The following is a 22,781-nucleotide window of genomic DNA, read 5'->3' on the forward strand; positions in this document are numbered from 1 at the left end:
AGCCTTGAAGACATATGGGGATACATGCATTTAAACATTCACCAGATTGATTATTCGAGAGCCATAGGGACAGAACTAGACAGTCTTTATCCAAGGATGGGATGAGGAAGAATGCCTGCCTCTCAGTACTACCTGGCCATTTACTTCTCCTTAAGATGGACCACCTTCTGTCCAGGTCCCATGGCACACCCAGAAGATATAAAATCTTTGCTGTGCTCTTCTTTATCCCAAGGTGGGACAGCAATGGCTCTCAGTTCCCCTCTCTGAACATGTATCTGCAAGTCTAGAATGCCTGCCCTCCCCCACTCTTGGTCCTCCATCCAAGGTGATCTTTTCCAGGCCCGCAAGCTGTCCAGAAGGTAGAACAGGCTCTGGCATCCTGCCCCAAACCTAGCCATCAGATGTCCTGTTTTTAACTTTTGTCTGCAGTTGTGTTTTAGAGTGTAAGGTGAATCTTTTTACATACCTAAGTAGGAATACTTACTATAAATGGAAAACTGACTCTATTCGTAGTTTGAAACAATGGTGTGAGAACACAGCCTCAGTGCCACACTGTAGACTGCTTCTGTGGCTTGCCAGGCCCCAAGCTAGGCTTTCCTCCCCATACGTAGGACCCCAGGTTGCCAGGCATTGTGGCACATGCCTGTAATCCCAGAATTCCAGAAGTGGAGGATCAAGAACTCTAAACACTGAATGAGTTTGAGGGTAGCCTGATCTACTTGCATCTCTGTTTCTGGAAAGCAAAAAGAAGAGAGAGAGAGCAAAAGAAAGGAGAATAAAGGGGAGAGGAGAGACAACCCAAATGGCGTGTCATCAAATGACTCCCACAATCTCTCACTCTTGCTGCCCCCAGAAAGCCAAGGTGGCATAGGCCAAAGGGCTTTGGGCACAGTCACACCCTGGGGAAGGCAGGGGCTCAGTGTGGTCCCTAGCAGCCTAGCTGTGCTATGTCCAGCCATCCCTCCTAACTAATTACTGGAATGTCCCTCAGTCAGGTTCAATGATGCCTCTCCCATGGTCCATGGGAGCTGTGGGGAATGGAGTAGAGAGGACAGGGTGTTGTGACTTCTAGAGAATCCCATGTTCGGATCTCCTGGTAAAGGGACTGTGGAAATTTTTCGAGAGCTCTAGACAGAAAGAATTTGGCTATTGGCTGGGGACGCCTGAGGGCAGAAGTACCCTGGCTTTAGTGACAAATCAGAGAACATTTTCCCACTGCTCCTGCACCCCACTCCCAACTTGGGTTGCTGCTAGATTCTTGTTGGAGGCCTAGGAGCTATGGGGTTTCTGAAAAACGGAGGTGGACTTTTTTTTTTTTCCTGTCCTTTCCCAGCCAGGAGAAAAGGCTGCCTCTCCCTTCAGACAACCCCCAAAGTATGTCATCCAGCATCAAGGCCACCACAGTCACCATGAAGCAAGGGTCTTCTGGGGACCCTGGAATCTTGGCAAAAGCAGGGTGAGTGCCCACAGAAGAAAATGAATTATCCATGTGGCCACTCAGTCAGTCACTACATGTCATCTACTATGTCTGTTGTCATGTGCAAAGTTATCAGCAGTATCTAGGGACCCCAAATGATAACATATGGGCCCTGACCTCAGGCAACTGGAAAGGTAAGTAGGGATGGCCCAGAAATGAAACACCCTGAGGCCCCGTAGTACCAGGTAGCTTGCAAGCCGTCTACTCAAGCAGCATTCATCATGGCCACGATTTGGGGGCTGAGGGAATCCAGCAGGCTCCTTTTCCTCATGAAGGAAGGTGTTCACAAAAGAAAACTGTACCTCAAGGGTTGAGAAGAAACAGAGTTCAGAGGATGGGCAAGAACATGAAGGTGTCCTGGGGTCTAAAGAAGTGAGGGTTGGTTTCTCACCAGTGGTCGTTTGCCCAGAGTCCATTCAGAGATGGGTGGGGGACAAGAGCAAGAACCAAAGGTAAGAGGACACAGAGGGTTTATTTAATAAGTGCAAGGCCACGGGTTCCATTCCCAGCCCTGCAGAGAAAAAAAAAATCAACTGTACACTTTAAATGGATGGACTCTACCTCAAGAAAGCTAACTTAAAAAGAGAAAGGGAATGAAGATGGAGATTTCAGTCGCAGAGGGCTCCAGGGCAAGGGAAGAACAGGTGGGAGGCAGGCCACTACACATGCTCACACTCCTTTTCCTGCCCAGGAAGCCAGCCGCAGCCCCAGTGCGCATGTGCGCGGAGCGTCTGTCTCCCAGCCTGAGGTGCAGTGCTGCATCTCTGGTCAGTTGGGAGTCTGAGATGAAGCACTGTAGCTCAGGAAGGGAGAAGTTGTTCTGCAGCCATCACCAGGACGTGGTAAGTGTTGATGTGGGGTAGCAGGCCCGGATAGGTTAGACTCCACTCCAGCAGTCCATGGTGATATTCCTTGGCTCAAGCTGCACCAGTGCTGACCACTCATGTGCACCTGTAACTGTACACTCTGGTCCATTCGGTGGCAGCGGTACTGACACGTAGAAGACAGTGCTAATGTAAAAAGATATGGCTCCTTTAAGAAACTCTGTCGTACATCTATCCATTCTGAAGGGGTTCCAACACACCCTCAGAATCCATCTCAACACTGCAGACTCAAATACCCACTATAAATGATTCTTGACTGAAACCCATTGAATCCCTGTAGATCATCAGACAATCCCTAACAGCTCTTCCATCCCAGAGGTAGTGTCCCAGGGTCCTGGCAGCCCAACACTGTCATGCTGCAGCATCAAAATGTTGCACATTCCTGTTAGGCGTGGAGTCACAGTCTTCACTCTTTGACCCTCTAACTCTGCCTCTGTGCTATTGCCTAAACTAGCCAAGGCATTTCACAAATGTCTACCCTGGCCCAGAGGCTTCAGAGAAGCAAGGGGCAGCAGATGAGCACCACAGAGGAAGGTGACCCACTTCACAGGTGAGAAAACTAAGCCTTAGTTAAGTGGCTGACCTTAGGTCACATATGGACATGCTGGGGTCCACCTTCTTATCCACTGTGAGACTGTGGATAAACCCCAGTCTGCTATGGTAACAGAGGCAGGACCACACACTTCTAAGAGTCCCGTGGTCTCTCTTCATGCTATCTCCTCACCCAGTAGGTGCTATTTGATGCCACTTTACAAGCAAGGTGCAGAGTTCAAGTTACCTGCCGGAAGCCAACAATGAGAAAGTTGCCAGAGCCTAGGAACTATCCTCGTGCAAACTGGTTTAAACTCATCCTCCTGGCCAGAGCACTGTGGCCTGTGGCAATGGGGGGGAAGGAACTGGTCCCAGATGTTTTCTGATCAATTCTGGTAAACAAAGGCTGCCTTTGACCACATGGAAGGTACTTCCCAAGCCACTCCAAGCTTTAGTCGCTCTTCCCAGGGCAGGAAGCTGCACCCTGGGAGTCGCAGCACCCCACACTGGCTGCCAGAGCTCAGCTCTGGCTGGATGCAGAGAAAAACTGTTGGTCCCTAGAGGTGTGGCAAGTGCTGAAGGCCTCTCTCTCCCACCTTGTCCTCACGGTCCAGTTTTCCCAGGAATCCCTTGGATGCTAAGATGGGGATTCCTGGAAATACTGTTCTTGAGGTCATGGCCTAACAGCTGGAGCTGCCTCCTTCCCACCCTGGCATTTCCTGTCTGGGATGCGGGAGGAGAAGGCGGTACACTGGAGGTAAGAGGCCTCGGGAGATCCCTTCTGACCTTTGCATTGCTTTTCTTTCCACTGTGCCCGTATTTCATAACATCCCCGGGAGGCTGGATGTGGGAACCTCAGAACCGCCTCACTCTTGAGAAACTTGTCCCAAGTCGCAGTGGTTGAAGCAGGACCTTGAGGCAGCCTTTCCTCCACTCGAACCCTCCGCGTTCCTTCCCTGCCGGAGGAAAGGAGGCGCCATAGGTCCATATCCACATTACTAGGAAAATCATACACAAATTTATTTCAAAATTTTATTAAATCTGTTGTATAAACTAACAGATAAACCCTTCATCTCGGTTGGATTCAGAGCACAGCAGCCACAGGAAACAGCTTTCGAGGTAGAAAAATACAAGTTTGTAGCGCCCCCCGGTGGTATTTCTGCCCACTTCAGGAACAGTGCGATTTCCCCATACACTGCGCAGGAGCCTCTGCAGCCTGCCTTCCTGTTTCTACACACTTCTACCAAAATTCTTTCTGCCCAGTCACTTTTGAGTGGACATGCTTAAAACTTATTAATCTCCTGCCAGAGATGCTTCTGCGTCTTACAGTTGGCTTTTCTTTAGGCCCAAACCAGGGCAAGTCCACCTAGACAGCAAAAGGCAGAGGAGAGATAGAGTTCAAGTTCCATGGCCCCTAGCATTGAATGTCTGAGCCAAAAGGAAAAGTAGGGCCAAGTACTCCTCCCTTATAGCTCCCTGCTCCCCAACTCTTTAATTTTCCTTAAATTTCTGCTGTGCCAGTCCAGTCTATACAGTGAGTTCCAGGACAGCCAGAGTTACATAGTGCTTGCTACATGTCTCTGCATAGTAAGACCCTGTCTCAAAAAAAAAAAAACAAAAAAAAACTAGAGCCAGGTTGTCTGTAGAGTGATTGCTTACAGTGTGTGAATCCCTGGGTTCCATGCCTAGCACTTGTGCAAATCAGGTGTGGTGGTACATGCCTGTAATCCCAGCACACGGCAGGAAGATCAAACATGCACAGTCATCCTTGGATAAATAGTGAGTTTGAGGCCATTCTGGGCTTACATGAGACCCTATCTTGAGAGCAAAAACTAAAAAATGAAAAATAAAAAGGCCACCTTTCCAGTTGCATGTATGGAATGGTGACTGGATGGATGTCAAAATCCTTGATGGAATCCAGGTATAAAACTAGAACTTGGGCTGGGAAGATGAGATGGCTTACCATTAAAGCCCACCCAAATCAAACCGGAACCCACGTGACAGAAGGAGAAAAGTGACTCCTGAAAATTGTCCTCTAACCTCCATGTGTCTGGCATGCTGTGTGCTGCAAGCATGCACACGCATCATAAAAAGAAATAAGTGTGAAGGAAAAACTAGAACTTTGGGGGCTACGGGATGGCCTAGTCAGTGAAGGTCTGGGTTCAGATGCCCAGTGCCTATGCAGAAAGCTAGCTGTAGGTAACATTTTTTAATTCCAGTGCTGGTGGGGAGAGAGACGGGAGGACCCTGGAATTCTGCAGTCAGCCAGTCTGGCCAGAGTTGCTGAGCTCTGGGTTTAGTGAGAAATACTATCTCAAAATCACAAGGTAGAGAGTGACAGAGGACAATAACCTTGTGCACACATTCACACACAGAGAGGGGGGGGAGGGAGGGAGAGAGGGGAGGGAGGGAGGGAGGAAGAGAGAGAGAGAGAGAGAGAGAGAGAGAGAGAGAGAGAGAGAGTTCTCCTTTAACTGTCCCTGGTTACAGGGCAGTTGGTGAGTTGGTAGAGGTGGTAACTGCCATAACTTCCCAGCCCTCGGTTGTGGGTATGGCATCATATCTCCAGAGACCAGGTAGTTCCCAGGGGTATGCCAAGCTATGCTCTTAGCAAGAATCCAGAAGACACTTCTTAAGATTTATTTATTTACTTATCATGTATACAGTACGTGCCAGAAGAGAGCACCAGATCACATTACAGATGGTTGTGAGCCACCATGTGGTTGCTGGGAATTGAACTCAGAACCTCTGGAAGAACAGTCAGTGCTCTTAACACCTGAGCCATCTCTCCAGACCCAGAAGACACTTCTGAAGAGAGACCACCTCCTGCTCACACTCTGAGGCTGTTGTTGACCCCCCCCCCCGGCTCTTTACCATCTGCCAGGCCCCATGTTACACATTCACAACACTGCTCGGTCCTCACGCCACCCAGTGAAATAGCACTCAAGGAGTCCAAGGCTAAAAGAGGTTAAGACACCCTTGGGACACTCTCAGGAGTTGTGACACTAGGATCCAGTCAATGCTTACCACTCTCACCATCATACTGTGCCCCACCCATTTGACCTGGTTGCCTCAGTCTGCTCCCCCCGCCACCCCTCTCCAATGCCCCTCCCATGACTCTCCCACTGGGGAAGAAAAGCAAGCCTTCTTCTCTGTGTTCTTCAACAGTAATAAAGTGCTGGAGCTTTGCTTTGTGTCCTGTGTCTTCCTGGGAGTATGGGGGTACGGAAGAATGTTCCAGTATTCACTTCTATAAATCCCCAAGTGCCTCCACTTGCCAGACACTTGCAGAGGCCAGTACAGACAACCAGGAGCCACCTTTGGCCTGCCCATCACGTTCCTGTTGTCTCAGGATGCTTCCAGGCCATGACTCAAAATGTGTAGAGGCTTGTGGGAAGACAGGGACATTTAAAGTTAAGCAAGGGCCACAGAGGAGTTTGGGAGTCTAACAAATGGCGATCCCTCTCCCTCCATTCCATTCTAGGAAACACAGTATAAAATCAAATATTCACATGTCACACAAGTGTGTGACTCTGAGTGACCTCAGGTTTATGCCCAGCTCTGCAATGACACAACTTGAGTTGTACCCCAGGCCACAAAGCTAACATACGAGGATTTTCTTTCTTTTTTAAGATAGAATCTCACCATATGTAGCCCCACCATGCAGCCCAGGCTGGCCTTGAACTTTCAGTCATCTTTGCTTCCGCCTCCAAGGGCTGGGGTTGGGTTGCAGAAATGTCTCAGTGGTTAAGAGTACTTAATGTGGGCTGGAGAGATGGCTCAGAGGTTAAGAACACTGCTTGCTCTTCCAGAGGTCCTGAGTTCAATTCCCAGCAACCACTTGGTGGCTCACAACCATCTGTAATGAGATCTGGTGCCCTCTTCTGGCCTGCAGGGATACATGCAGACAGAACACTGTACACATCATAAATAAATAAATCTTTAAAAAAAAAAAAAAAGAGTACTTGATGTTTCAGATGACTTGGTTTCAATCCCCAAAACCCATGTCGGGAGATTTGTAAACAGAGGCAGAGCTTTCCTGTTGTCCCAACAGCCCGGTTTCAAATAATCACACAAAAGCTTATATTAATTACAAAATGTTTGGCCTATATTCAGGCTTATAATTAACTAGCTCTTGCTACTTAAATTAACCCATTTCTATTATTATTATTGTTATCATTCTGGTTTTTCAAGACATGGTTTTTCTGTGTATCTTTGACTGTCCTGGAACTTGCTCTGTAGTCCAGGCTGGCCTGGAACTCACAGAAATCCACCCACCTCTGGGATTAAAGGTGTGTGCCACCACTGCCCGAAACCCATTTCTATTAATCTACATTTTGCCTCGTGGCTTTGTGGCTTTACCTGTTCTCTAGCACATCTTGTTCCTCTGGAGGTTGGCTCAACTCTGCCCTTCTTTCTCACTATCTGTTTGGCTTTCCCGCCTAGCCTTATTCTTCCTGGAAATAGGTCAATCCAGCCTTATTATTAACCAATAAGAGGAATGCACAGTCACAGAATACAGGATTATCCCACAGCAGAGATTCACAACTGCTTGTAACTCCAGGGACGTGGCTCTAGGAGATTCTGTACCCTCTTCTGGCTTCCATGGGCACCTACACAGAAATATACACTTAAGTAAAATAGGACGGACCCCAAGGACTGGGTTTATAGGTATGTACCACTAAGTACCAGGACACTCAAGAGGGTGTCTTATGCGATTCCTCCAAACCTCTGTAGTTAGACTACTAAAAGCTCTTTGACATGGCCATTCCCAGGAGCCAAGGACCACTGCTTTGCTCTTCTGTGTCCCAGAACAAGCTGAGAGTAAGACCTGAGCAGCTCCCCTGAAGGGGTCTGAGGCTCCAGGATCCTTCCAGCCACTTAGGCGCCTAACAGATTGCAGGAGAGATGGGCCAGGGACACCTCCTGCAATACAGTTTGTGCTTTTCATCTTTGAAACAGTATCCAGCCGAACCTGGCAGTCTTCTCAAGGACCACAGGCTGTATCCTTGAAGTTCCTTCTGAAAGAGCGTCCACAGCAGGTCACAGTCACATTCTCGGGATTTTTAGGATCTTCAGGTAGAGGGGTGGCAGGAAGAACAGCAAGCAGGACCCCAGAGGTATCCCTATTTATCACTTAGGTTTTGGGGGGACAGGTGGTGGTGAGACAAGGTTTCTCTATGTAGCCCTAGCTGTCCTGGAACTCTATGTAGAGCAGGCTGGCCTCAAACTCACAGAGACTGTCTGCCTCTGTCTCTCACGTGCTGAGATTAAAGGCGGGCACCACCACGCCCCACTTGTTTAGGGATCCCTATTAGGCTTAGAATCTTCCGAGTGCACAGTGTGCCTGTCGCTGGTCCAGTGTTCGAAAGCAGCCAGGGAAATCCTGCTGTGAAAGTGATCCCAGCTTGCACTCAGAGACGCGGGACTCTGAGTTCAGCCCGTGTATGAGACCACCCCTCATACTGTCCCTTCTGAGGGAACAATTTCATAAGCATCCCTAAGTGCCAGGACACAGGCCTCTGTCCTGGGAAGGAAGGAAACGGGACTGGCAGTCCGGGGAGAACTGTGCCCCAGACCAAGCTCCTCCCAGATGGAAAGTTTAGAGTGCCTTCACTACTTAAGAGGTGGAACGGATTGCTCCTGGAAACTAGGAAAAGGGATGGTGACTCAGGCTGGGGTACAGGGCGCCCTCTTGTGATGGATTCTGGAAAAAACGGACTTCCTCGTTCTCTAGGACTTGCCGTAACATCATCAGGGGGCCAGTGCCTGTTGTTTTTGCAGAGGATTTTGCATTTTAAGCTGTACTTTCTGTGGTGCATGGTGGAACATGCCTTTAATTCCAGCACTTGGGAGGTCGAGGCAGGAGGATCTCTGAGTTCGAGGCCAGCCTTGTCTACAGAATGAGTTCTAGGACAAAAGAAAAGAAAAAGAAATTAGTCCTATGTTAAGTTTGGGCTTGATGCTTTTTACAAATTTGTTTGTTTACTGTGTGTGTGTGAGTGCCTGAGTGCAAGTATGCGTACCACTTACATTCTGGTGCTGGTGGAAGTCAGAAGAGGGTGTTGGATTTCCTGGACTGGAGTTACAGGTGACCATGAGCTGACATGAGGGTGCTAAGAGCCGAATCCAGGTCCTCTGCAACAGAACAAATGCTCCTAGGCACTGATGTCTCTCTAGCTCCTCTGACTCTAAGACTCTGGAGCAAGGGGACCTTTCCTTTTTTGTTGTTGTTTTGTTTTTTGAGACAGGGTTTCTCTGTATTGCTTTGGAAGTTGTCCTGGAACTCACTTTGTAGACCAGGCTGGCCTCGAACTCACAGAGATCCGCCTGCCTCTGCCTCTGGAGTGCTGGGATTAAAGGCGTGCACCACCAATACCCTGCCCCGACCTTTCCTTTTTATGACTCTGCATTTTTCCTGTCTTCCTAGCCTGCCTCTCACAGTGACCTCCAAGTCTACCTTCAGGGCACTGGTATGATGTTTAGGGACTTTTTTTTTTTTATGTGTTTCTATACATCAGAAAGGCTTCAGGGTCTGGTTGAAACCCCTGCTTTGGGTCTATTAAGGTCAGTGGTCAAGGTATCAACAAGCTTGAACTGCTATCAAAAAACCAGGAGGAACCACCCAGGAGCTCACTCAGGCTGCTGGTAGGATGCATTCCCACTTGTTTGCTCTGTGGCCTTCATCACCAGACAACAGCCAGCCACCGGGTAAACCCATCTCCCAATCAGATTCGCTGACCTCTGCAGTTCCTCACATTCCAGCTGAAGGATGTGCTCTGCCTGTGAGAGCAAATGTGGTCCATTGAGACAGTTTGGGATGCTCTCGTTTTATTATTTCTTCATTTTTAGTTTTTATTTTGGATTAATAATTAGTTTTATGTGTATGGGTGGTTTTGCCTGCATGTATGAATGCATGATGAAAAGAAAAGGGCTCAGGACACTGAAGCACTTAAACTCAGGAGAAGCAACAAAGAGAGAATTCCAAAGCAGACATGAAAGTAAGAACCACATTAGTGAGTGACGGCACAAAGAAAGAAAAGGAAAAGATAAAGGCTAATGAAACAGAATAGGGGATGATGAAATTAAAATGAATGGCTAGCTATCATTAAGGACCAATTAAAAATCTTAGAAATATTCTGGGATTAATAGCGTGTGCCCATTGAGAGACAGATGCAGGCAGATCACTGAGTTTGAGGCCAGCCTGATCTACCAAGCTAGTTCCAGGGCAGCCAGGGCTACACAAAGAAACTGTCTCAAAGAAAAAAAAAAAAAAAAAAAAAAAAACAAAAGAAATTAGAAAAAAAATCTGCCAGACTAACAGAAACTTAAGTTCAATAAAAGAAACTTTATTCCATGTGAAGCTAATGGCAAAATAAATTCATGAATGGACGGACCAAGACTTGCAGGAGCAAATAGGATGGTGACAATAAAAGAATAAGGCTGATAATTTCTCGTAATTCAGACCTAAGTTCCCAAGTATGTGTCATCCTTCCGCATGCATTCCACGTGCCTCTACAGTGTCTCCTGCCTCCCCTGATTCAGATTTAAACAGAGAGCATATAATATCCACAGCTCAGCAGTCCTCCTCACAGTGTGGTCCTGCCCACCATTGACCCATCACTGTCTCAGCAGGGGTCTGTCCTGTAGAGGGGTCTGGTAAATTGTTAAAGCTGTGTGAAATGTCTTCCTAGGTGACCAGTGCTCCTCTGCCCAGCACAAGGCTTCAGTTTTTCTTCCCCACAGCATGGGGTTCCGGGAAAATTTGGGGATCCTTTTATCTTAGTCTTCAAGCTGATGGGAGGAGTCTTCTCCTGCCAGGTCAGTTACAGGCACACTGCGCCCTCATCTTCTCTTTGGCCGGGCTCTTATCGCTGAGTTTAGGGTGTGCCTGGCTAGCCCTGAGCAGCCTCCCCCTCTGAAGATCCTTAACTCCATCACATCTAAAAACAGCCTCCGAAGAAGCTGTTCACAGGTTCCATGAACCAAGTGAGGCACATTCCACCTAGCCCTCCCTACTCGAAAACAGCCAAAATAAATTTAAGACATTGTTCTAGCTGTGAAGTGGCAAGCAGTCTATTGTAGGCATGACAGTAGCTGTAGGGATGAAGGGAGAGGGAGGGGAAAGCCCCGAACCTTAAGGGCGGGGCCGCAAGCCCACCTGCTGCCAGAAGTGAACAGGGTTGGCTTCCCCGACCCTTCCTGGGGCCTGGCTTCAAAATGGAAGGGGTTGGGGGATTGGGAGGGGGTTTGTGAGAAGAGAAACCTTGAGGCTACAGGGAGGGGGCTTTACAGCAGAAAACTGTCGTGCTTGGCGGGGGCGGGGGGGGGCAGCATAGCATGCCCAAGATCCTGGGTTTGATTCTCAGCACTACCCCTGTTCCCATGTCTGATGTGGATGCATAGAGAGAAGGGAATAGCCCCAGGTGGACTGACGAGTCTTTCTCAGAACCCATCACCTCTGGTGCCAACATGCCCAGCAACTGTGGATGCAGACCAGGATGCGGGAACTTCCATTCAGCCTGGGAAATCTTAATTCCTCCCATCCCACGCTTGTGCAACCCATTCTGTGACTCAAGATGCCAACTTCTCATCTTCGGGTGAGTTTCAGAATCCCCGTGACTAATCTCTCCCATATTATCCAAGGGATAATATCCAAGGGATAATATGGCTAGAATGAAGTCGGGGCTTCTTGTGTGCCTCTAAGAACAGCTCAGCCTTGATGAGCCAGACAGGGTGCTGAACTCCGCATCCTTAATTGTCTCAGCCATTCTGTGAAGATCTGCTGTCATGATTCCTACCTCCCAGAGGAAGGGGGAAAGGCTCGGGGAGGCAAAGCTGCTCAGTTTGCCAGCTGCTAATCATGGGGGCTGGGATTTGTACCAGTAGACCCTTGGCCCCGACTCAGCCTCAGTCCCACTTGTGGATACAAACGCAGACAAAGCATTTATGGAGCATCCGCCAGAGCTCAGGACAGCCATAGTTCCAAGGGGATAATGTCTACTGTTCTGCATGGATTTACACTATCCTCAAAGAACAGGTTTCTCCCCTTAGAGAAGAGATGCATGTTCATCAAAAGAAAACTGGGCAGGGCGTGGTTGCACACACCTTTAATCCCAGCACTGGAGAGGCAGAATCAAACAGATCTCTGCAAGTTCAAGGCCAGCCTGATCTACACAGTGAGTTCCAGGACAGCTAGAGCTACATAGTGAGACATCGTCTAAAAAAAGAAAAAGAAAGAACTGGAAGGACATAGAGCAAAATGTCAACAGCAGTTAAGTCTGGGGGCTTGAACATGAGGAGCTGCCTGCCTTCTTTGCACAAGGAGTATGTGCTGCTTTTGTAAGCACAAAAAAGTCATTAAGACAAGAAGGAGAGGGAGGAGCATGAGTCAGCAGCCCTTCTGGGATACCAAGGCAGCTTCCCCTCTCCCAGAGGCTACAGCTCCCCTCCCCGGCTACTCTGGCTCCCTAACCAGAAAAACCTGTACCTGAACCAGGTTCCCTGTTCTCTTCCTCCTGCCTGCCTCTGAACCAACCTACTAGTCATCTCATAATGTGCCCTCACCCTCCACAGTTCCTTGGATGCCTTCTCATGCCACTTCTGTTCCATCTTCTTCAGGACTCAGGAGCAGAGATTTCTCAGGCCACCACAGGGACATGGAAACAAGGGAAGGGCCCAGGGTCTAAAAACAGGCCTGCAATTGCTTTGGGTTCAGGGTCAGCCTCTGCAGTGCTTTCCCCTTCGTTCAGAGCTCATTTTAGAAACCTGAGGTTTGAGAAGCTCAATGGGCCTGTTGAAGCTTGTTTAGCCAAATGGAGGAGCATGGGTGTGCCTGTTATCTCCTCCATTGCTCAGCTACCCCGGCTTCTGACATCTGCTGAAGACACACCCTAACTTCTATGGCCCTCGGCTAAGCCTGAAGTGAGGGCACAGAAGAAAGATCTTTGGCCCAGACAAGGGTGGCAGGGGAGAGAGAGAGAGAGGATGGGGGTCAGAGAGCATCACATAGGCAAGGGTGTGCAGGGTTACGGTCCAAGACAATGGGTAAGACAAGAGCTGAGTGGGAATTGTGGGTATGACAGATCCATTCACTTAATGTCTGACTCTCAGTTCCCTCCGGTAGAATATGGGTCTCCTAAGAGTCTCGCCCACCTTCTGAGTAGTCTGAGGACTGGGTAAGGATTTTTCTGTTGACTTTAGCAAATGCTTGGACAGAATGCACACTGAGGAACTGCTTGCTTCTTGTTGTTCTCCACAGGAACATATTGGTCTGATCAAGCCCGCTCATTTTGTGTGAGCATTTACCAAGAGCCTGCCATATGTCATTCGCCAGAACCCTGCTGCACACTGTGGATATAAAGTAGATGAAACTTCCATCACATAGCTCCTGAGTTCTCTAAAAGACACCAGCCTGGAAACCCAGCCATGCCTGTAGGTCTCCAGCAAGTGGAAATGGGTCTAGAATAACCCTGGGCCCCCATAGATGAGAGACATGCAATGTATTAGAGCAGAGGATGGCAAACCGAGTCATCTCATTTAGAAATGAGATTTACAGTTCCTGAGGCCCACAGAGTTCCTGAAAGTCACTGAGGCAGGCACAGTAGGCAGCGCTGGATAAGGGCCCTGAGGCCTGTGGGGCCAAGAGTGTGGGCTATGTGAACCCAAGCTCAGGTGGAAGGTTAACAGAGTGATGCCCCACAGATGCCAGGAGCAAGAAGGTTCAGTGGCAGAGGAAGCTAGGGGAAGTACCTATCTGTCCAGACCTAAGCCGACAGAAACAAGTCATGTGTGGTAGGGGTTGGCAGAAGGGATGTATTCAGCGGGTTTTTCTATTTCTACAAGAGTAACAGGGTGGGGAGCGGCTAGGTTAGGAGTGGGGGGTGGGGAGAGCTAAAAGGACCTGTGAAGTCAGATAGTGGAGGAGAAAGGTATGGACATGCTTCTGTGCCTAGCACAATGATCTGAACCTTGGTATTTCTTCTGTCTGGAGGTTAATGATGTCCAGGCACATAGGTGTCTGTGTCCCTGTCATCTCCCACCAGGCATGGGCCAGCTCAGCACAATCCTGCAGGTGGAGTCCAGAAACCCATAAAAGCAGGTTGGACTGCCAGCCTGGTCTTGTTGCCCTGAGGTGGGGACAGCTACATCGACCAAATGTCAGACCTACAATGAGTGTCAAGTAAGCCGGGTTCTCAATCCTGGAAAGCCCAACCCAACCCACTGGCTGCCTGGGATGGCAAAAAGATAGAGGAAGCTGCTTTGGCCCGGGCTGGCTGCTCTCCACATCCTTCAAGGGGAAAGTGCCCGGCAGATGGCAGCAGAGAGCACCTTGCCAGACTCCAAAGGCTGCATCGCCGCAAAGGAGCTCATGACCTTGGTAGTTGAAAACGGAGGCCTGGGGATTTTCAGGCCTGTCATTGTCAGGAAAAGGTTTCACATGTTAGTATGTCAACATTCTCTCTGTCCTGGGCTCCAAGACAGCTCCACTCCCACCCTTGCCGGGCTCCTGGGCAGTACGTGTTTGTCTCATTGGGCAGGGCCACCCTATTGCAGGAGCCACTTCTATTTGCAGCTGTCAGCATAAGCCAGGGGTGGCAGCAACCACCAGCTGTTGTCAGCATGGAAAATGGAGGAGGGGCCTGAGGACAGAAGAAGGTCAAAGAGGCCCCGAGGGGAAGGGACCCCACCTGTCCAGGGCTTAGACTTGTCTTAAGAGCTGTGGGACCCTCTGCAGGGCCTGAGTGTTTTCTTTCTTTCTTTCTTTTTTTATAAATCATTTTTTATTTGAATTAGAAACAAGATTGTTTTACATGACACTCCCAGTTCCCTTCTCCCTCCCTCCTCCCCTACCACCCCCAACTAAAACCCTACCTATCACATATCCTTTCTTCTATTCTTCCCCTGATTCAACCTTTCTGCTCCCTCATGACCTCTGCATCCCTCCTCTTCTTCTCTTCTCATTCTCCGAGCTCCCTCCCCTCTCTTCCCGTGCTCTCAATTTGCTCAGGGAATCGTGACCCTTTCCCCTTCTCCAGGGGACAATGTTTGTCTCTCTTAGGGTCCTCCTTGTTTACTGGCTTCTCTGGCAGTGTGGATTGTAGGCTGGTAATCCTTTACTCTATGTCTAAAATCCACATATGAGTGAGTACATACCATGTTTGTCATTTTGTGATTGGGTTACCTCACTCAAAATGGTTTCTTCTAGTTCCATCCATTTTCCTGCAAATTTCAAGATTCCATTGTTTTTTCTGCTGAGAAGTACACCATTGTGTAAATGTACCATATTTTCTCTATCCATTCTTCAGTTGAGGGGGCCTGAGTGTTTTCTAAAGGTTATGCTGGTACTGTGAGGAGAGTCTCACACACTCTCAGTTACACTGATTGTCACACTCATGTGCTCCATTAACATCTCACACAGATCACTGCAGGCACACATTCAGACACATGGTCACATGCACTCATGCAGCTTCCATGCAGCATATTGCTGCACACCAATTTCCACACAGCATGAATACACACACACATTGTGGACACTCAGCTCACACACTTATTTGCAACATGCACTAGCTAACACACCCGTTTCCCCCACAACTCTGAAGAGTTCAACGTTCTTCTACCTGCTTTCAGACAGGACTCTATCTGTTGGCACATCGGGACATTTTCATTTGCAAGTGTGGGGTGATGAAAACCCCGCTTAAGTTGACTTAAACAGCTAAGAGAATTATTGACTGGTCACCAGAGAATCCAGCTTCAGGAATGGCTAGACCCAAAGGCCCGAGTGATGTCATTAAGGGTCTGCTGGCCCCTTACACACCAGTACTGGGAATTGAACCTGGGGTCTCATATATGCTAGGTCACCACTCTACCATTGCCCAGCCTTTCCTTGTTCTCAATCAAATTCTCCCTATAGTAACAAAAACAGCAATTCCAGACTAGCATCAGCATACCCTCAGCTTGTGCTTCCAGTAGGAAAGATCCCCTTGTCCCTATTCCCCAGTGACTTCAGCAAAATGCCCAGTCTCCCAAGTCTCAGAATGGCCTAGGCTGGATTGTGATCTGATCCTAGATTCCATCACCATGACTCTAACAAGCTAGACCTGGGCACAGTGCCCACCACATGGAGAAGAAAGAGTAGAGTTGCTCTACCAGAACCTCATGCACTGAATCTGGGATGGAGGAGGGGCAGTTCCTCAGAATAAAAACAGGTATGCTGCCAAGAGGGCCACTGTGGTTCCCAAGATGTTGGTAGGCAAAGAGAACCATTGAAGCCAATTCCACAATGAATTGCAGGTAACTCCACTACCGGGACAGTAGTGGACAAGAGCGTCACCTTCATCTTCTCATAAATGTGGAAATAAATGCTTTCCACAGATCGTCTGCCTTAGAGGAATGTTTCACTGCAGCCAGGAAGGTAAGGGTGCAGTTGCTAAGCTCACAAGAGTGTGAAAGGCAGCATGGTGGTACACACCTTTATCCCAGCACTTGGGAGGCAGAGGCAGGTGGATCTCTGAGTTTGGGGCCAGCCTCAAATTTGGTCTACAGCGCAAATTCCAGGACAGGCTCTAAAGCTACAGAGAAACCCTGTCTTGAAAAACAAAACAAACAAACAAACAAAAGAACATGAGAGGCTTTGATATAGGGATGGGATGCAGTAGTGTGGAGAATGGAGATGCTGTCCCTCCCCTATTCTCCCTGAAGCCCTGCTGTCTTCTCTCAGCTATCTCATGCATACCATTCTAGTCAGGTACTGGTAGAGGGCAAGCCTCAGGCCTTCACTCTAGTGACGGAGTCTGATAATCACAAACTCATGGGCTTTTGCAGTGGAACGCTATTGAAAATACTGTCTAGGGAAGAGATTGTCTTTCAGTATCCATCTCCCTTTCCACAAAGATGATGTTGTTGCCTTAGTCAAGTACCACAGACAGCCAGGAGGTGGGGCACACACCTTTATCCCACCACTCAGGAGGCACAGGTAGGCAGATCTGTGAATTCAAGGCCAACCTGGTCTACAGACTATATTCAGAGATAGTCAGGGCTACACAGAAAAAACACTGTCTCAACAAACAAAACAAAACAAAAGCATTTCCCACCTTCCTTTGCCCCAGGCAGTCATGTAAGTAATACTAGCCAATGAAATGGGAGCCTAACCATCCCAAACAATCCTGACATTCTTCCTTTGGTTTTTTGTTCCTTCATCCTTCTGCTGTCTTTGTTTTGATCCTGCTTCCTGGAAGGGCATGTGACAGGCACCATTTTGGACCCTGAGGGCCACACAGTAAGGGAAGGAGCATGGCCTCTGCTCAAACAAAGCAGCTGTGGATCACCTGGCTTTAGATTTGTTTTTTGTTGTTGCTGTTGTTTTTTTGTATAAAATTTAAATTTTATGATCACGGCCAGACCTTACACTTAACACAATGGAAATATTCATTGTTTTCCCCAACGGAAAAATTTCTGAATCATACTATGTTGCACATAGACTAGAAATAAAAATTCAGGCACTTTTTCAAGTTTCTAAAGATTGCAAATAACAACCCACTGTTTTACTTCCAAAATCTGAAGTTATTAACATGATTCTGTGGTACTGTTTCTTAGGCTTTACCTAAAAAAGTCATTATTATTCAGATAAAGTAGTCCTCTTGTCACATTTTTTAAGTCTCTGTTCCACCACAACTTCCTGAGATTTGTGAAGAAACTGCAGTCTTGTGATCAACCTCCATAATGTAATGGCAGTCTTGTAATCATAGGGACAAAACGGAGACCAGCTTTATGTGTCAATCAATTGTAGTCTGCTGATCTGATTGGAAGCCTTGACAAATGCCTGGTGGCGATTGCAGAGAACCGCCAAGCATATGGGGATAATACAGTAGCCCACTGTTTTGGGATCAGCTCTTGTACAAGAATAAAGGAACAAAAACATCTGTAAGTATGGTATCAGAAAAATAACTGTCCACAACCAAAAGGGCAGGGAAAGTAACCGAGCTTTCAAGGAGTGTGTCCATGTGGTTCCTTCCCGAAGCTCCTCAGGCTGCTGCTGAATGTGTTCCAAAGCCAGCCTGTTGTAAGTCTCATTGATTTCAAAAACACAGTAGAAAGCTGCTGCGCTTGCTAGCAAATACAATCCCACTCCAATCCATCCCATCCGCTGGCAGAAGTTCATCATTCTCCATGCTTTCTGTGCCTTCCTGTCCAGAGTGGCTGGCCTGCTCACAGTCGGAGCTTCCGTCTTGGCTAGATTTGTTTTTTGTTTTTGTTTTTTTTTTAAGATTTTATTTATTTATTATGTATACAGTCTTGTGCCTGCATGCCAGCAGAGGGCACCAGATCTCATTCAGGATGGTTGTGAGCCACCATGTGGTTGCTGGGAATTGAACTCAGGACCTCTGGAAGAACAGTCAGTGCTCTTAACTGCTGAGCCATCTCTCCAGTCCAAGATTTGTTTTTGTTTTTGTTTTAAATGGAAGAAGCAAGAGTCCAGTTGTAGAAGCCATTACTGTTTTGAACCTTTGCTTCCTGGAGTCCAATCTGGTGGTACTGATGTCATGTTAGCTCTCTAACTTACCATATGTTCCACCTCCCCTACCCTGAGTACACACAGCCCCAAACTGTCCTGTAAAAGTACAGTTCACACACCCAGAGTGATGTTTCCTCTCAGGCTTGAGTCTGTCTTAAAAATAATACAATACAATACACTGTCTCTGAAAGACCCCCGGACACTCAGGCCCCCAGGATTTTGGCCCAGGACCACGATGACCCCAATCACCAGGTGGAGGGGAAAACTTGATGCAAACAGCAAGAGGTTTTATTGCAGTTGTTTAACAAGCTAACCCCATGTTAGCTCGGGCCTTCCATCCATCCACCATGGCAGATGGCTGGGGAAAGTGCTGAGAAGCCAAGGGATAGAGATCTTATAGGGCAGCGTAAGGGCAGTGTCTAGGGGTACACACAGGCTCAGGATTGGTGTGCCTCCAGGCTTGGAGGGCTTGCCCTGTGTTGATTGGTCAACTGGTTGTTATGGCCCATAGGCCCTCCCAGGGCAGTTGCTATGCTCTGCATTTCATTGCTTTGCATTTGTTCGTAAAGCACACCCAAAGCCGTAAAACATAGCACCACCAGCTAACCTCTGATTGGTTCCTTGCCATGAGGCAGGCATCTGACCTCCTAGTGACCAAGGCAAGATCAGGCAAGCACGTGTTAGGCTGTTATGGCTGCCAAAATGGGGAGCTAGTCCCTTCATCTCATGTTCCTTTGACAGCCTGCACACAAGCAGACTTCTCTTCCTCCAGAGAACCTACAAAAGGGCTTGCAGATACCACCCTGCGGGGGGGGGCACTTCTCTTCCCCAGGGCCCTCAGCATTACTCTAAGACCTGCCTATACTCCACTCTCTCATGCCATTTCCTAAAGCCATGCAGAGAAAATGCCCACCATTCACAGCTACTTGGGACCTGGGTAAGCCTTTGGGTTTGTAAATAGCCCAGGGTCCTGAGTTGCCACAACTGTGTCAGGGTTCATGTCTATACAGAGCTAAAATAAAAGAGCACCCAGACACACAAATATGGCTGGCAAGAGGGGCTCCTACAGTTTGAGGGAAGAGGAGATCCCTCTGACCCAGCTGGGAAGAAACCCAGGGGCCTTGCTGCTCTCCTTTCAGCAGAGCGGAGAGTAAAAACATTCCTGGACCCTGAAGACAGTCCTGCCTTCAACAACCCCAGCAGCTCTCCAGCCTCAGTCCTGGCCAGTGGCCAAGGCAGCTGGTCTACAGAAAGGAGGGCAGACAACTGCAGGGGAAAGAAGAGGAGGGATGAGGGGGAAAGGGAGGGTCATGACTCACTCAAGGTCACAGAGCACTTTCTAGCTTAAAGTCTTTGCCAGTGACCCTCTTGTCCTAGTGTATCGAGAGACAAGCCGTGTGTCTTCCCACAACAACAGAGCTAGGTGCTGCACAGGTCCAAAGATGGGCTAGCTCCCTGCCAGTCAGAGCCCTTTTACAGATCAATGCCTGTACCCTCTACTAGCCAGGAGGGTAGTGAGAATCCCAACAAAAAAGGAAAGGCAGAGAGTTAATGCTGGCCCTGCCTTCCTACTGTTCCAAGGGCAGAGACTTGTCCCAGCCCGAGACTGGTGTCGAATCAGGTGTAGGACTTTTTTTTTTTAGCCTTTCCAGCTGTGTGTGTGTGGGGGGGGGGGGTTAGCCTCTGGTGAACTGACTCACTATAGCTTAACAAAGGACTTATCCAAGCTCCCCAAAGAGACAATACCTATGCAAATTCCAAAGTCCCAGGACATCTCAGTTTGCTTAGTCCTCCTGTGACCAGGTTTTGCATAGGCTTTTTAAACCCTTAGGAAACTCTCAAGTAAGATTTACATACTCAAACAGAAGGTACTGGACACAAAAGGTAGCAGTCACAAAGGGAAGATCTGCAGAAACTCTTGGCACAGACTGGTACCTAGACCTTGAGAGCAATACTTCATGGGCCCCTGTCCAGCCCCCTCTGCGCTACCCAACCCCTTTTCCCTTCAGTTCTGTCTTTTCCTGTTCTTGTCCATCCTCCTGTCCCAATGTCCTCTGAAACATTCTCACCCAAGTAAATTCCTCTTCATACTCTACAGATCTGTTTACTTCATCATCTTCCCTATGTGATATTGGGAGCAGTGATACACAGAACTTAGAGTCTTCAGATTATTATGGTCTAGAGATGACATCAAGTGAATAGGGGCCATGTACAGGTTTGTAATGGATGTCTAAATTGTTCCAGTATAATAAAAACTAGGGAGTCAGAAATTGAGATAAAGACCTGATAAATCGGGCTGGAGAGATGGCTCAGAGGTTAAGAGCACTGACTGCTCTTCCAGAGGTCCCGAGTTCAATTCTCAGCAACCACATGGTGGCTCACAACCATCTGTTATGAGATCTGGTGCCCTCTTCTGGTGTGCAGATATACATGGAAGCAGAATGTTGTATACATAATAAATAAATAAAATCTTTAAAAAAAAAGACCTGATAAATCCAAGGACAGCATTGAGTGGATTGGTTGACCCTCTCTCTATGTTTTTTCTGAACTACCATCTCTAAATTCCCTGGAAATTCTCTCTTCTCTCTTCCTGTCCTCTCTAGCAGACCTCCTCAGTCCTCCAAGAACTCTATGGCTAATCCTGGTCAGCCATTTGCTGAATCCATCCTTTGATTCAAGGTGGCTTTATCAACACAGTGGAATGGCTGTACAAATGATTTTCCCACATTTCCTCCTTTTTGTCTAAATAAAAAGGAAAGGTTTTAACTCTAATATAGTAAAACTATAAACAGTAAGAATAATTATCAAGTAAGAAATACATTCACAATGTCCAGCCCATTAGCATTTGGCAAATTCAGAAAAAAAATACTCTATTATCTATCTTATCTTGGTGAGTACAACATTTTGTACCTAATTACTTTCTATCATAACTATGGAAAACTGTAACTATAACTATCTAATCTTCAACCCTATCAGAGGCCCGAGAAGGATATAATATTACCCGAATAAACAGAAAGTGCAGAGCAAGAAACTTCCAAAACTAAGAAATGGCAAAGACATCTGCTGCCTGGACAGTCACCCCAGGGTTACTCTCTAATGTTGGGGCCTACGGACCTACAATATCTGTTACTATTCTTTTTTTAGGATTTATTTATTTATTGTGTATACAACATTCTGCCTCCATATATGCCTGCAGGCCAGAAGAGGACACCGTATCTCATTACAGATGGCTGTGAGCCACCATGTGGTTGCTGGGAATTGAACTCAAGACCTCTGGAAGACCTGCCAGTGCTCTTAACCTCTGAGCCACCTCTCCAGCTCCTGTTACTATTCTTGATAACACCTGTTAATATTTCTCTCAGAAGCATTCTTTATTTTGTGTTTATTTCTGAGATTGGAAGAATGATAATCTGCATTTTTCATTGGTATAACAAATCACATCCCTGTAAATTCATTGCTATGTTGGCCACATATGGTTTTAATTTTCCTTGCTGTCCATATATTTGACCCATCTTGCACTTTTTCTCCCTGATAAAGTTCCAATCCCTAGAAACTGAACATTTACCACCTGAAGAGGCCAATTTGGATGCCAAAATTTTGGTAAAATTATTGTTACATCTGCACCTGTGTCTACTAAATCCTCAATTTTGATGCCATTTGCATGTATTTTTAGGTTTGGTCTCTAATCATTTATAGCAGTTTGTCAAAATACTTGTTTTCTTGTCTCTCTTGAACATTTGTTGTATTTATCCGTGTTGTATCAAAGATAGAACCTTTTCTTGTTCTGTCTTTGACAATAGCCAGAGCAGTGTGGTTTTTAACAGCAAGTATTAAGTCTTTTAATTGTTCTGTGGATGAGTTTCTCCAATGCTGACAGGAGATGATTGAACCAAATTTGATATTGGCTCAGTGTGTTTTCCGATGGCAAAGGGTTGCCTTGCCTGTCCCCTGTTAATGTGCATTCATTAATCCAATTCCAGCCTTTGACACACCTTCTGCATACTCCAGAAGGCTAGGGCTTTCTGCCTGGATTATCTCTAGAAAAACACATTGTTTCTAGGAACATCTTGCATACAATACCTTTTCAAATGACCTTGTTTACCACAGTTAAAACATCTGATATTTTTTATTTTTCTTAAAATTTTTAGAAATTACTTCTTTTTTTTTAAAGATTTTATTTATTTATTTATTTATTTATTTATTTATTTATTTATTTATTTATTATGTCTTCTGCCTGCCAGCAGAGGGCACGAGATCTCATTCAAAGTGGCTGTGAGCCACCATGTGGTTGCTGGGAATTGAACTCAGGACCTCTTAACCGATCAGCCATCTCTCCAGCCCTAGAAATTACTTCTATCAAAGCAACATCATAAGC

At 47.2% G+C, this 22,781-nt stretch overlaps 1 protein-coding gene and 1 non-coding gene across 2 annotated transcripts; one reads left to right on the plus strand and one right to left on the minus strand.

Annotated features, from left to right (window-relative positions):
* Positions 1 to 2,208: 2,208 nt before the first annotated feature.
* Positions 2,209 to 2,288, plus strand: Mir143 (microRNA mir-143). The gene has a single exon (NR_105122.1). It is a non-coding gene; the product is annotated as a microRNA mir-143 (primary transcript).
* Positions 2,289 to 17,392: 15,104 nt separating this feature from the next.
* Positions 17,393 to 18,061, minus strand: LOC107978379 (transmembrane protein 251-like). The gene has a single exon (XM_027402630.2). It carries the CDS (start codon positions 18,053 to 18,055, stop codon positions 17,660 to 17,662), a length of 396 nt encoding a protein of 131 aa, XP_027258431.1. The 5' UTR covers positions 18,056 to 18,061; the 3' UTR covers positions 17,393 to 17,659.
* Positions 18,062 to 22,781: the final 4,720 nt, after the last annotated feature.

This window comes from Cricetulus griseus, chromosome 2 (assembly GCF_003668045.3).
Source record: "Cricetulus griseus strain 17A/GY chromosome 2, alternate assembly CriGri-PICRH-1.0, whole genome shotgun sequence".
Classification (NCBI taxonomy): domain Eukaryota; kingdom Metazoa; phylum Chordata; class Mammalia; order Rodentia; family Cricetidae; genus Cricetulus; species Cricetulus griseus.